Consider the following 15233-nt stretch of genomic DNA (forward strand, 5'->3'; position numbering starts at 1 on the left):
AGAAACTCAGTTTTTATTCCCATTTCTTGACTGCCACTGATATTTTGGCTAAATTCTCGCCTTTTCACCTCCTAAAGTTACATGTTTCTCTATATGACTGTCTTGGCTATATATATTTTAAAGGGAATACCACTCTCCTTTTACTGGACTTTTCTTCCATACCTCGGAAAAAAACGCCTTTTTTGTAACAATCTTTTCATGGAATGTAAATTCTCATGAACTTTCACTGAGAAACTAATTTTCTCATGTAAATACTGAAGATAGATGCATAACACTTAGCTACAGTAAATTACTTAGGAGAGCTGTACGACGGTACAAAACTAATTTCACTGTAATTCCCTCCTCCCTCTGTAGTTATGGGACTACTGGGGAAATGTGACCATGTACCGAGACATGTACAAAAGCCAGTGCTGGCACCTATTAGTGCAGTACTTAAAAATGCAATTAGGATGTGTGCATGTTTGGCTACCTACTGTACACATATTACAAACAGCTTATGGCCCCCAGACAACACTAAACAATGGCTGCAAAAATTTACCCTGAAAAGTCGGATCAATGCAGGTAAATTCATTATGTAGATAAATAACACCCGGGCTGTATTTTTAATAGGAATTCATGCAAGGTTGGGAAACACTGCAGGGTTGGGTGTCATTGAGAAGGAATGAACAGGTTATGGATGACTGATCCCTCATAGGCCTTGCTCCAGGTATTTAAGAATCCAGTGTGTAACACTAGATGGAGCTAAAAGATCGTTTTATGTGCGCCCTGAGGCAACACTGATCTCCAAGTACTTGACTCTACTATAAGTGCCAATTCCCACGTTGTATTCTAAGTAAAAGAAAACAAAAGCGCATTTACCATCTTTCCATCTACTCTGCACCTGCTCGTGACTTCTATCTGCAACATGACTGTGGTAGGGTATGAATGAAACAGTAAATTCCTTCTGGCTTTGTTTTCATGTAAAATAGCTCAGAATATAAGCAGCCATCTGTACCTTAAAGGAAAATAAAATCTTCTATCATACTGAAATTCTGATAAATTTGAAGATGTTACAGAACTTGGTATCATAACGATCCTGAACAATGTAGCAGTGGGATGCTGTCTTCTGCAGCTCAAGTGTCAGGATCCTGTATGATTTCCACACTCATGAGTATCATGAAAAAACCTAAATTATTTCATATTGTGATGGATGAAGCATGTGAAAAATGCTTTTGAAGAGCAGTTCAATTTTGTGTCCACTGAGCAACATTAAGAATAGACAACTCAGTACTCTGCTGTGTAGGGATTCCTATTTCAGTTCAGTTTTCTTGTCACTCTTTAATATATAAAGACATAGTTTTGCATTCCACAAATATAAATTTGTACTAAAAATAAGATCAATAATATTACTTTCTAGTAATTTAAACCTGAAATAAGAGGACTCACCTTTCCAGCCAGTAAATAAGCTAAGTGTGATAAAAACCCCCTAAAACCTGGCAATAGGCAACAACTTTTCCTTTTGCTGAATGAAATTAAAGTTTTCAATTACTGTGATGAAAGCCGACCAGTTGAAGAGGACTTTTACTCTCCCCACTCGAAAAAAAATTACACATGCTAATAGTCTACCTTAGTCATGTTGTTCCAGATTTGACTCACTGTAGGTAACAAGTGTTAAGAACCCAAAGAGCACGAAGCATACACAATCATGCACTTGTAAAAATTCACATAATCTGGAATAGCTTGGTATTTTATAATTACAGGCAGGGCGTAATACTCTTATTTAAAATCATATGGCATTTTATTTGAAAACTTGCTGCTTTAAAGGTCAATGAGACTATTCATGGGCATTATCTAATACCAATGAGAAAGGTGGGAATTGGTCATTTCTTTAGAAAAATCGTTTTTGCACTGAGGATCCCTTTAATGATCCACAGACGGCTGCATTCATTTGAATCTGCTTATGAGAAGAGTCTGGTGTCTGCAGGAATGGCTTACACATCATGGCAAGCACTGTAAGACTGTGAAGAAAGGGAAAAATGGACTTAGGCTGCCTTGCTTGGTCACAGCAAGACAACTTTGTACATGTTAAAGGAAGGAAAACAAAACAAAGTTTCATTGTAAGGTAACACCTTTTAAATTACAGGGGACAGTGGTGGGGAATGGAGAACCTCAGAGTGCCCTGCACATGGAAGAGAGCAGTGAAAAAAGGCTGATTCTTTGGTAGTTGTGAAATATGCCAATTGCAGCTGGCAGGAAACAGAGGATAATAAAGGGGAAGACCGATGGCAAATGGGCATCAGGCAAAATAGGCCGGCACAGAATGCTTTGGAGGAACACAAGGATATTCCACTCCGTACATTTGCAGAGTGAAGCAGAGCTCCTGCCCAGGATCAGCACTTCACAGAAGAGAAAAAGGGAACCTGGACAGACAATTGGAAATAATTTTTTTTTAACAGGTTATTTTCTTTCATTGTTAGTATTTGGAATATATAAATCAAAGGCATAAAAATAATTAGGTGTGGTACAAAAGGACAAAAAAATCAAAAATTGCAACAAGAAAAGTATATGCCAAATATCGTAAACAGTGAATGGTAGCCAGATTTGCTTCTCTGTATGGAATATATAATTTAATATACAGTAGACCTCTCCATCTGTCTACATCACTTTCTGAAAGAAAAGGGTACTGACAGCTACCACTGTAGTTAACCTTGCCACATACCTGAGGTACTGGTGTGCAAGGGGGCACACAGTGAGAAGCCTGTCCTAGTTTTACCTTTTCTGGAGCAATTCCAGCATGCACCGTGAACGAACCACATGCATCATATAGAGTGGAGATACTGGGCCGGGCTTATAAGTCAGCCCCAAATTATTCTGTGATATGTGCAAATAATTAGATGGTCTCTTCTGTGTTTGTGATGGTCTGACACCAAGTGCAAGGGCAGGCATCATCCCCTCCCCAAGGCTTAAGGGTGCAACTCCTGCTCCACATGTGCAGCCTGTGCCTTGGCCAGGCCGTTTGTGTTCGACCACCACAGCACAGAGCAATCCTGTCACAGGAACACCACGATCCCTGTTGGAAAGCAGGACTGATGTGTCAAGCCCCAGCCACCAATCCTTGCAGTCCCAACCCACCTCTCCTGAACACACATAGTTTTGCTCATTTTTTTTAACAACTCAAAAGAAATCACATTGCCTTCACCTTCTGAGCAGAGGCTGCTCTCTTCTCCTGCTTGGCTTTCATTTCTGCGAGAAGTCCACTGCCCATCACTTGCACACCATACCTCCGGCCTCCCTGGGGGCTGCCCTTGCTGTCACCCCTCTCAGCTTTTGCCACATCATCTGTCTGCACCTCTTCCAGTGAGTCTGGCGTCTTTAATTCCTCGGACCGCTCCGCACCACCGTTCTGCTCTGCAGACTTTGCCTCCTTCTTGCTTGCGTCTAAAGCTGGACTTTTTGCAGCAACCTTGGGCGAGGAGGGCTCCTCTGCCACCGACACAGTCTGGGGACGTTCTGATTTGGAGCCTCTCGATTTGATTAAGTTAAGGAAGCCACTCTTCCTCGAGTCCCTTTTCTTCTTCTCGTCACCTGCTTCACTGGGCTCACCGCTGTCTGAACTTTTAGTTGACGGTCTCCTAAAAAAGACACCAACATTTCAAACTTTTCTCCACGTCCCTCCTCCCTTTTTAAAATAGTACCAAACGACTTCTTGCAGACAAAGCCAGTCTTTTATATGACCCCTATGTTGACCTAGGCCCAATCATTACCTGGTGTCTCTATATTAAAAACTGGACAATTAGCATTGGTCATACCATCTTGAGGACTTCTGTGCTGCTTTGTGCAGTTGTTTATTTTGCACTGGGCATCCACCTGTTTCTAACACCAGACAGCTCTAACCAAGCTGACTATGCACATATATATTGGGTTTGCATGGCCAGGTTGTGGTAGCAGGGGGTCTACAGGAGTGGCTTCTGTGTGAGGAATCCTCCTGCTGAGCAGGAAGGAGCAGCAGAGAATGTGTGATGAACTGATCACAGCCACCATTCCCTGTCCCTCTGTGCCACTGGGGAGGAGAAGGTAGAGAAAATTGGGGGTGAAGTTGAGCCCTGAAAAGAGGGAGTGGTGGGGAGAAGTATTTTTAAGATTTGGTTTATTTCTCATTATCATACTCTGATTTGATCTGTAATATATTAAATTTTTTTTTCCCCAAGTTGAGTTTTGCCCATGACAGTAACTGGAAGACATCTCTCCCTGCCCTTATCTCAACTCACAAGCCTTTCATTATATTTTCTCTCCTCTGTCCAGCAGGAGGGGAGTGATAGAGCAGCTATGGTGGGCACAGGGTCAACGCACCACAACATACAATTTCACTCTGCTCCATTTCCAGAGTGCATTACCTGTGGTTTGTACCTGCCCATTAGTAAAAGGAGAAGAACTGATCTAGACACATGTTTAACACAGCTTTTGGGAGATCTTGTTCCTTAAGGGCCTTGCTTGAAATAGGAACTAGCTGGCACAGCCACTTTCTCTCAGTAAGGAATACAGAGGTCACTTTTATGGTGCAGATACTCATCCTCAAAAAAACCCAAAAAAAACCAAAACCAAAACAAACAAAAAAAAACAAACCCAAAAGAATGAACAAGCAAAACCAATCCCTAAACAACCCACCTGCCACTAGGATTTTCTAGAGGCATCTTCTGAGCAGAGTACTCACACTTAAGGGCAAAGGTGAGCACATACACGTTCTGCATAAAAGCATAAAAGCACCCAAACTGGATCTTTATTTGGGACTGGGTGTCCCAAATAAAAATCCTCAGCAAAGAGTATGGCCAGCGTGGGCAAACAAGGATGGTGCAAGTTCACAGGGACATCTGAAATGAGCAGCTAGCAGGCACCCAAGGGAAGCACAGGAGAATGTGAGCCCGTGAGCACCCTGAATTTAACCTGGCTAAGACATTTTTCAAGGCTACCATAATTTCATGCCTCCACATAGTATATCATACATAGCTTCACATGTCACTACAGATATCTAAAACTCTCAGTGACTTTAAAACATTTGCTTTTCCTGACACAGCTATCTAGCAGTTAACACTTACTATTTTCTTCAATGGATGTCACATACAGCACAAAAGGGTCATTCCAAGTTGCCTGGAAATCACCGTTCCTTTCTCATTTAGTTATGGAAATACCCTGTGTGCGCACGTGCACAAGCATGCAGGAATTCAAGAACATCTACATGCATGGCTCTGTAAGTATACAGCCAGCTACAAAGCAACTGTATAAGCTCTATAACCCTTGTATAAAGCTGAAGGAGACATATCTGGCAGGTTAATGTTTTGCTTAAACCTGGAATACTACAGATTGGTCAACCATGTCTTTAACATATTCCAAAACCAGCATAAATCTACTGTCATCTATGAAAACACTGTACCCGACAGCACTCCTCAGCAGAGAGGAACACCCATGTGTACAAGGAGCACTGGGGAGACTCTCAACCAATACAAAGCTCTGCTTCAGCTCTAACGAGCTTTGCTGAAGGGTAAAATGAAGTCAACGGAATTATAAAAATACACACTAGTTATGAATCCCCCCCAACATGGTATAGTAAAGCAATTTATTTCCAAGTAGCCACTTTTAAGGGTAGGTAATCTAATTCACAATGTCTTGACTATTAAGGTATTTTCTGACTTTGACAACAGCAACTCTAGATACTGGGAAAAGGAGTCAAACACAGCTTGAAACTGCTGCTTGCCCAGCTATCAAGATGGATTTTTTTTTTTTTAAAATAACTCCTAAAAAACTTTTTAAACTTACTTTGAATCCATTTTTGTCACTTTCTTAGTGAAAAATTCATCCACACCTTCATCCACTCTCCCCATGAGGCCATTCTGATCTCCTTCTGGTGGTACTCCAGCAGACACCTGACAGAAGAAAAAACTCTCTCTGGTATATAATAATCTAAGCATGTTTGCTCCAGTGATAATAATTAAGAGTTAAGACATTATAAAAATTATGTGTGCCAACCACAACTCAGTGCAGACCACAGAATCACCACTGGAACTCCCCCTCTAGCCAGGCCAGCTGATTCATTATATCAAAAGCAAAGTAACCCAAAACACCAGTGACAAAATGGATGCTGCAATGCATGAGGCCAGGAATCAAATATCTTTGGCTTGAAAAAAATAGAGCACTAGGCCAGTTAGACAAGCAAAAGAAGCAGAAAAAATAAATCCTGATCAGGAGATGACCTGAAGAGAAAGTATTTTCAAAAGGCAGTTGTCTCACTACTTGGAGAAAAAGCTATGTTCTGAATTTTGGACTTAGAGATTTAGAAACAGTGCTCTGACAGGCTAACAGAGCCTTTTATAATTCATTCAGTCTAGCACTTCCAAAAGCAGAGACTCTAAATACAGAATCAGGTGTTCCACTTTAGGAACCAAACCCAGACTTTTGCTCAATGTCTGAAAACAGCAAACCTGCTCCCCATCTTTGGTTTCAATGCCCTCATTTTGAATATGGGTGACCTCAGGCATATAAACCAGGCTGGCTTTGAAATACCTGCCAACCACAAAGGCCCTGTGAAGATTAGCTGGTGACTCTGCAGCCTCCTGAAGATGAAACAAGCAGTCTCCTGGGAGGATTTCTCATGTGGTCTAGCTCCTGTACATGGCTTTGATGTGGAAAAGCTCTATTACCAGTAAAGAGACTCCCTTCCATTTAAATGCCATATGGAAACCTTTTAGATGACTACAGAGGACTCCCCAAGACCCAACCCAGTTGTACTCTTGGTAGTACTAGGGACCAGGACACAATATAGCAGGGTTTGTAATTTGAAACAATTCCAATCAAGGAATCTCCTAGTTGCCACCATAACTCAAGAGTAATCCCAACTTCTCTTTTGATGTGGAATACAAACTCTTTTCTATGCTTCAATACTCTTAAAGGCTGCTGTTAATGTCAAACCCAGCCTCATTAAGTCAAGACAATGAACTTCATATGAACTAATGCTTTGACACAATCATGAAACTTTTTACTTTCCTGGCTGAACCCTGTTAGAAATCAAGAATTTATTTTTGTTATCAAAGATAATAGTTAATATTTTATTGATACCTGCTGTAGCAATCTAATACTGATGTGGAAGAAGCCCACCTGGTAATGACTGCTTTGTTGCCAGTCAAACTGGCAACAGATTTTCTATAAATAACAGTTCTATTCTAAATTAGCACAATGATTTATCAGATTTCCTACTACGCCACCTTTGGTAAGTTCTGTAGAGAACTTGTTTAGCTGGAATATCTGACACTAGGCAGGAGTGCACATGCCTTCATCTGGTTGGTCTCAGTCACAAACCCCTTATCACTCAACTGAAACACAAAATAAAAGCGAGTGTCGCACTTTAACAGAAATGAGAAACCACTTCATATTGATAGTGGAGTCCTCCAGATAGTAGGGATAAACATGTAAGTATCAAAAGTAAGAGCATCTCCTGAAGAGGAAATAATTCTGGGATCCAATGATCTACAGAAAATGAGAAGATCTACCTCAAAAAAAAGAAAACAGCATCTGAAACAGCAGCAGGTTCCTAAAAATTAACTAAAGATGTACAGAAATGTTGAGGGTCTAATAAGGTCCTCAAGGCACAGGATGTTCTTATAGCTGTTTATTGTAACACCTTTTATTACCAGCATTAACTGTAAGGCTGAGCTCTGGTTTATTTTTACCCTCCTGACTCTAAAAAAAGAAAAAAAAAAAAAAAAAGAAAAAAAAAGTGTTAAGGTTTCATTTGTTCTTTTTAATCTCTTTTTTAGCTTAAGTTTAAAAGCAAGCATGTTTCTTTGTTAAGGAAAAAACTGTCTTTGAAGCAGAAATAAATAAGATGAATCACTATCTCTTTCATGCATTAGAGATTAATCTCTTTTGCTATACTAAATCTTCACACATAAGAGGAGAACTCATGAGGTTAAGATCTCACAAAAATCTAAATGATAAACAACTGTTTTATTGTTTTGCTTCAAAGTTAAAGCTACTTGGGAGTGGGTGGTTTTGAGTTTTTCTTCTTTTTCCTTCTCCTTTTCCCCCTCTCTGAATACTCATTTCAGTAGAAATTCTGACAAAACTATAAATCTTTCTTCTGCCTGCCCACTCAACCCAAGTTAAAAGTTTGTTTCTTTTTTTTCCTCCATCTTCTCCTTTCTTTTCTTACATTTTTCAGCTTATAAAGAACCAATCTGTTTTCCAGCAAAACCAGAGAAGTACAACTATGATCATCTGAGACTCCTTGAATTACTAAATACAAATAATGGGAGCAGCAAACAATCCAAAAGACCTGCTTTAAGCAGCAGAAAAGGTCAAGATTTTGCCTCTCACATTTCAAGTGCTTTTCCTAAGTACTGCTTTCTGTATTCTTGAAGTGGCAAAATCAGCAGCAAACTCTGCAAGCAATGTCATGGTCCACTCATGACTCTGACCTTCAAAATCTGGCTGTTTCATTTTCAGAAGCATCAAAACAAACATCTTAAGTCTTTCAAAAATTTGTTTGGACTCATTTTGAGGTCAGAACTAGTAAGGAACTAAATGGTTCATAAAAACAAGACAGGGACAAATGAGTTTAAGTAAAAAAAGCTCCTTTGAATTTCTGCAACTAAATAAACTCCCAATTTCCAAATAAATTCAATATGGATGAGCACATTCCCACAACACTGCACTATCACAGGAGGTAGGACTTCTCCTCCAGTAGGAGTAACCTTTTTGTTGCTGTTGAAGAAGATATTGTATGTCCTAGGTCCATGCCTGGTAGTGAAGCACTTGCCCCTCCCATATCCCCACTCCTTCCACCTCCCTATGCTGACGGCACAGGATGTGCTGAGTTTGGAAGCAACTGGGAAAACATGTGTGTTCTGCAGCAATGGAACTGGGAGAAATAAACACAGATGTGTTTTCAGTACATGGAGACAAATCCATTCTTCTGCTACCTCTAACCTTCCCTGTAAAGCACAAGGGAATGGAAAGTTGGCTTGAATATTCCCTTTGCTTCGATGTTTCTCCCTTTCCAAGTGGTACAAAAAGCATTCCACTGCCTGATATGATCTTTCCCAGTATTAGGGAAATTTTCAAGGATCCTCACAACTGAAAATCCTCAGGAAGCAGAAGAGGCCACAGGCATTTATTACGAGGCTGCCTAACTCAAGAGAAGCAACGTCTGCCCCTTGATAGGGCTACTTATCATATCAGCTGTGCTCTGTTGCTGTGAGATAACTCTGCAGCTCCTCCAGATCTGTCCTTACATACCCCGAGGACACACCACCACAGAAATAAATCTTTACTGATGTGGTGTGCCAAGGAAATGGAACTGTGGGAACTCCACGCACGTATATTGAGTTCACACCAATGCCTTTCGTGAACAGACAGTGCTCTTCTGTTTTGCCTTTCTAAGGCAGGCTCCAGCATGAAAAGCAGATCTGTGACTATGCAGATTTGCTGGCCCAAACACCATCTTCAGTTTAGGAGCTGTGGGAATCTGGGTGTCAGAGAGTAGCTCCTCTGATTGCTGATAGAAATAAGAATTCATGCCAAGTTACCACATCTTAATGCAGGCAGAAAAAAGGATTAAGACTTAACAAATCCTTGCAACATAATTGAAAAGTCTCATCATATTTTCTGCATTTCCTGTGAAAGTTCCGAGTACCTCCAGAAACTGCTTCCATGAAAAAAACCCCACAAAATAAAAAGGATAGAACATATCATGGATTTAGGCTGTGTCAAACAAGACAAAAAGCTTGTAATAGGGATGGCACACTGAAAGACATGAATACCAGGAGAAAAATTAAGTAGTTGCTTATGGCTTTTACACCTTCAATCATTGCCCTCATTACATTGCAAGACCTGACTCACAGCAAAAAGCAATCAACACACAACATTGCCAGCAATATTTTAATGTAGACTCACTGCTGCTTGACTGGGCTGCTGCTTTTTATTCCTTTTGGGCCTTAATTTTGTAAAGTGTTCCAGTTTCCTCCCTTCTTCTGATGGCAGCTCTGAAATAAATCCAGAAGTTCGTTTGTCTGGCCTGCTGGAAGGAAATGGTGGGTCTTCTATATGGATAGGTACTTCTTCCAGTGCTTTATCTAGATCAAATTCCATTTCTAAGAGAAATCAAAACTTTCTAATTAGATTTAACATGCAATTTAAAACAAAAGACAATGCCATTCCTCTTTTTGGTGGTAAATAATTATAAGCACATTCAGGGAACTTAGCCACAACATGTCTGTGAGCAGATAGCACTGTGAGCAACTATTTACTATCAAACACATTAGCAAAGTCCCAAAACAAAGCAGCCAGTGTGGAGCAAAAATTCAATCCAGAGGGAGGGAGAATCACCTGTGCTTTTCAATCAAGAACCACCTAGAACCACCTCAGGCAAGCAAAAAAACAAAATGTATTTAGGAAATCCTCACTTACCAAAAGCTCTGGACACTGGCCGAAGCATTCTACTGTGGATGCTTTTCCTTTTTGATTTAGGAGTCATCTATCAACACAAAACAGAACAAAAAATTACTTTAGGGGACAAAAGAAATTAGAACAAATCAGTTTTTCAAGCCTATGAACCATTTCAAGATCTGATTTGATTTAACACCAGAAAGGAATGGGTTTTTTCCTCCCTCTCTCATACACTCAGAACTTTTTCTAAATTGATAGTTTGTTCAACTGACTTTTAACACAAGCAGGGAGGTAATTTATTTTTCCCACTAAAACTGCAGGCTGTACACAGGATGATTATTGAAATTGTCCAAACATTAACTCTTTGATCCTCAATTGTAAAAGAAAGTAGCTATTAAAATCTCATCTCTGCATTTGAGATCACAAGGGACCCATTTAAGACTTAATTACTTTGTGCAACCCTGCACAGTTAATGACAATACCAGGAATAGCCTACCCCTTGTTCTGGCGTTTATTTTTGATACAAAATATACTTCCTCAGTTCATTTGTTAGTGGCACGTTACTGGGGATTTGTGCTTCTGGACACCACCACACACCTCACCAACCTTCCCTAGGAAAATGAGCCTTGGAGAATACAGTCCTTCTTCAGAAAACAAAAACACCATGTCAGCATTGGCAGTATCTATAGCAAACATATGACTTCCCTGGACTTCAGACACACTGAGAATAGCTGGAAAGTTCGGCATACATTCAACACAGCTACTGAATTATGAACAATTAGCCTTCTTATCTTCAAAATGCAAAAAAAAAGGAGCATGTTGCTTTAAGACCACAAATACCCAGACTTAAGACTCAGGTTTGCTCTTTTTGGAAAAAAGTTGTCTTTCTTTTCTTGCCTGAAGCCTTCTGAAAGTTCACATGGTGAGTAAGACAATTTTGCTACAGGAAATGGATGCATCACCAATTCCAAACCTCTTAACATAGCTCAGCATTGTCAGACTTTTTGTGTAAAAGCTGACCTGCAGGTTTTCTCAAGAGTTAATTTTAAATGGCTCAGCTTCTATAAAGATGCTATTCTTGAAGCCTAGTGACTGCATATCTAGTGGCTTCTGGAGTATCAGTCAGGAAGCTGTTATGGCTTGCAACTCATTAACAGAATAGTTAATCAAGTTTAGTAGTATCAATTTTATACCAGCCAGAAAAGACACAGTTGGCATCAACATTTTAGACAAATCATGAACTGTTTAAGGCAAACATCTGCTAGTTTTTATGTATGCAAAGTTCAGTGCACAGACCCACATGCACTGAATTCATATTCCCGAAGTAGTCACGAGGATCATTATGCCACTACTCACATGCTCAGGGTTATGACAGATTTTTGTAACAGGACAGCTATTACCCATGTTCTCAGGACCAGAAAAGGACTGGAAGACCACAGAGTGAGCAGTGATAGCACTGCCTGGGCAACAGAGCTCTGGTTTTATTGCCAGGTACATTGTTGGGAGAAAATGATACCTTCAGCTGCTGCAGGTTTCCACTTCCACATTTGACAACCATCAGTAAATGACACAACAGTTTCACAACCAGCCAGAAAAACAGTTTGCCACCTGAGCAGATTTACTCTGACACTAATGAGCAGGCAAAGTGTTGCTGCATCAAAAGGTCAGACATTACTTTCAGAGTTACCAATAAACTAAATGCAATAGATTTGGTGGTGAGTGGCTGGAGAGGTGCTGAATTTTTTCAGCCGAAACTGCAGCGGACTGTACAAGAGGTAGGCAGCTGGGCAGCCTCTGAACTGCACAGCTCAACAGCTGTCCATCCATCACCCAAACCTGAAACAACCAAAGCATTTGCACCTCATGTAAGAAAGAGTTGAAGCAGCTCAGCATTTGGGGAACAGCAATTAGATGTCACTATCAGTAGTCCTGGTTTTATTTCCAGACATAGCCCTTTTCTCTTGTTAAGGTACATTCACATGCATTTTGGTCCATTTCCCAATTTCTTTTGGTGGTGTGACTGGAAGTTACATCTAGTATATACAGCAACTCATGCTAAAGAAGATCTGAAAGGAGGACAGAAAACACGGCTGATGGGAGACCTCTGGTCACTCAGCAGCTGCACAGCCATGGCCGGCGTTCGGAGTAGATGAACAAGCTGGGAGTTGTATCAGCCCAGGGCACCAATGCAAAAAAAGCACAGGGCAAGTTCTGAGGTTCCTGTGCAAGGATTGAAATGTTCCAAATACATCTCCAACAGCCAGGAACAGAATGATTTCATTTTCCTTCCCAGACAAGAAAATGCCCCCAGATGACCCTGCAGAGCTTGCGCTGACGACCATAAGCCAGTCTCTGCTACAACTTACTGTCAGCTTGGCATGATCCATCAGCAGCTTGGTTGCTGGGGATAAAGGCAGAAGGATAGAGATGCTTCCCATTTGCTTTAACAGCATGAATAGCAGCTCCACAAACACTTTTATTTGAAAACCTTCTGTTTTCTAGCCTGTTTAGGAAGTGCACAGATGAAAGGCTTCTTGCCAAGTGAACTTTCTAGATCACACGCAGAGCAAAATGGGTCAAAGCATTAATTTAAGTAGGCCAGTGTGCTCTTTTACAAAATATTAGGCTTAATCTCTGCTTAACATCTCAGCCACCACACAGTCTGCTACAGCAGTAGCACACATGTCATTGCTAGAGGAGATATCTGAATGCCCCAGCCTGAGCTCCATTTCCTATACTTCATGGAAGCAGCTCAGCTTTGGCAGAAACACATCTTCCACCTTGCCACCACCTCTGGTCCCACAAGCACAAAGTGGCTCTCCAGTCTTACGCTTCCCTTGTGGCCTTTACAGAGGAATAGCTGTTAGTATCAACCTCCCCTCATTCACATCTTCCACAGACTTACCATTCTAGTATAACACCTCCTGAATTCTTCCTTGTTTTGCCTACTTTTCCATGAGCACATTGTAGGCTTCTTGGCAGAACAGATAGAAATAAACTGCATCTCTGGAATTGGAGAGGACCTCTTGGAAGTCTGCATGCATCTATGCCACTGAGATCTCAGGAGATGGCTCCATGAGTGCCCCCTCTGCAGTAGATGTGAGCCAGCAAATCTCTACCACACTTCCAAATAAGGGCTTACTTAGACACCGTCACGTGTCCTTGCCAACTTTATGCTCCCAGGACCTCTTCCCATGATCACTTTTACAGATTCCTCTCTTCTGACTGCCTTCCTCAGAAAACTATCTGAGCTCTCTGGAATTTTCTGAAATGGTATCACCAGCTGTGGAAGAGCACTAGTACCTTGGGAATTAAAAACAACAACTGAAATAGTTCTGTTTTGAATGCTAGAAAAAAATGTACTTTCAGAAACACGATCTCAGGTACTCTCCTTGTTTATACAGGTAATTGAAATTACGCTCAGTGCTGAGGGATATACTTATTTCCATGTTTTTCTCCTCCTACTCCAAAGTAATTTATATTCAATCCTATTAGATACAGAGATGCTCTGTGAGCCTTCTGTTACTTCCCTTTCAAAAGATTTCAAACAAACTAATGAACAACTTGCTGCTCCCTCTTGAAAATCATCTCCCCAACCAGTCTCCCTTCAACATATGGATTTTCAGCTTTGAGAACATGCTAAGGACTATTCTTTCATTAAGATGTATGATGCATGAATATAAAACCAAATCAACAGATTTTCCTTCTGAGCAACAATATTTGTGCTTATATCCCCAACATCAGCACTCTGCTTTGGTTTGGTCTTAAAACCAAGGGATCCTTTAAATCAGGTGCTACATTAGCTGAACCTTTTTGTAAATCCAATCTCATTCCTGAACCATTGCCTATTTCATTTGTAGGTGCAGATGGATGGCACTAGAGTCTCCCAGGAGACTCTCAAGGCAGTACAGAGGCAAATGAAGCACAAAAACATAAACAAGTAGGCCAGAAACAGCAGAGCTAAAAAAATACTTACACTTGTACAGCAGAGAGTCTCCATGCAGCAAAAAAGAAAGAAAAAAGAATATGAATGGGGAAGACAAAGCAATAGCAGTTCTCAGGAAAGGAGGCAAAACCAGGAATCACCAAAATAAAGAAAACTAAAGCCAAAATGCTTGGAAGTCTTAGCAGGAAAGGTGACATGCAAAAATGAGGTAAAAATCCCTTTTGGAAGTGCTATACATTTTGTATTTCCAGAGGATAACCAGAGAGGTATGCATTCTCTCATTTGATCTATACTGGGACAAATTAAGGTCTCCTGACATTTGTTTCCAATATAAGGCACTCGCCAATGGTGCCAATCTGCCACCTGCTGTCCCAATGTACTGTGTTTTTCCATTTTGCTGGCACCAGTAGCAAGAAAAAAAACGTAATTCTATTATTTCCTAGTCTGAAGGAAGATTCTGAATTAAAAATTGCCAGTTTGTTGTGGTGTGCAAGCAAGCAAGGAAAACAAAACAAAGCTTCTCTTGAGGGAATGAAAAAGGATGCAAGTCTGTTCTCCTGAGGTTTAATAAATAAACCTACACAAAAGCAACAGTATTTCTCCTTTCCATGAGGAGGTTTAGAGGCACAGACTTTCAAGCACTTTTGGCACAGGAGAAAGATGCTGTTTCATGACTAAAGCACAACCTTTTCTCTTCCCTTCAAAAATTATAAGAAAAAAAAGGAAGCAGCACAGCTGTCATAGGAAATGAAGCAATGCCATATCCCATCTCTTCTATGGCTCATGACCAATCATGCTCCTCCAGAATTAGGGTTAGAAAAAACAATTATTAGCAGAGTGGTTTTGTTTTCAAGTTGAATGGGGACTGCTGCTA

At 40.6% G+C, this 15233-nt stretch overlaps 1 protein-coding gene across 7 annotated transcripts in view; it reads right to left on the reverse strand.

Annotated features, from left to right (window-relative positions):
• The window catches only part of CARMIL1 (capping protein regulator and myosin 1 linker 1), a 194102-nt gene that overhangs the window by 13839 nt on the left and 165030 nt on the right, over positions 1 to 15233 (reverse strand). For 4 of the 7 annotated variants that reach the window (XM_032120407.1, XM_032120370.1, XM_032120398.1 and 1 more), the window contains 5 exons: positions 14390 to 14407; positions 10435 to 10501; positions 9922 to 10118; positions 5791 to 5897; positions 3179 to 3611 (listed from right to left, as the gene is read on the reverse strand). In XM_032120407.1, coding sequence (XP_031976298.1) covers positions 3179 to 3611; positions 5791 to 5897; positions 9922 to 10118; positions 10435 to 10501; positions 14390 to 14407 — 822 coding nt within the window. The remainder of the gene's footprint in view (positions 1 to 3178; positions 3612 to 5790; positions 5898 to 9921; positions 10119 to 10434; positions 10502 to 14389; positions 14408 to 15233) is intronic. The other 3 variants (XM_032120380.1, XM_032120415.1, XM_032120388.1) reach the window with 1 other exon arrangement.

This window comes from Corvus moneduloides, chromosome 1 (assembly GCF_009650955.1).
Source record: "Corvus moneduloides isolate bCorMon1 chromosome 1, bCorMon1.pri, whole genome shotgun sequence".
Taxonomy (NCBI): Eukaryota; Metazoa; Chordata; class Aves; order Passeriformes; family Corvidae; genus Corvus; species Corvus moneduloides.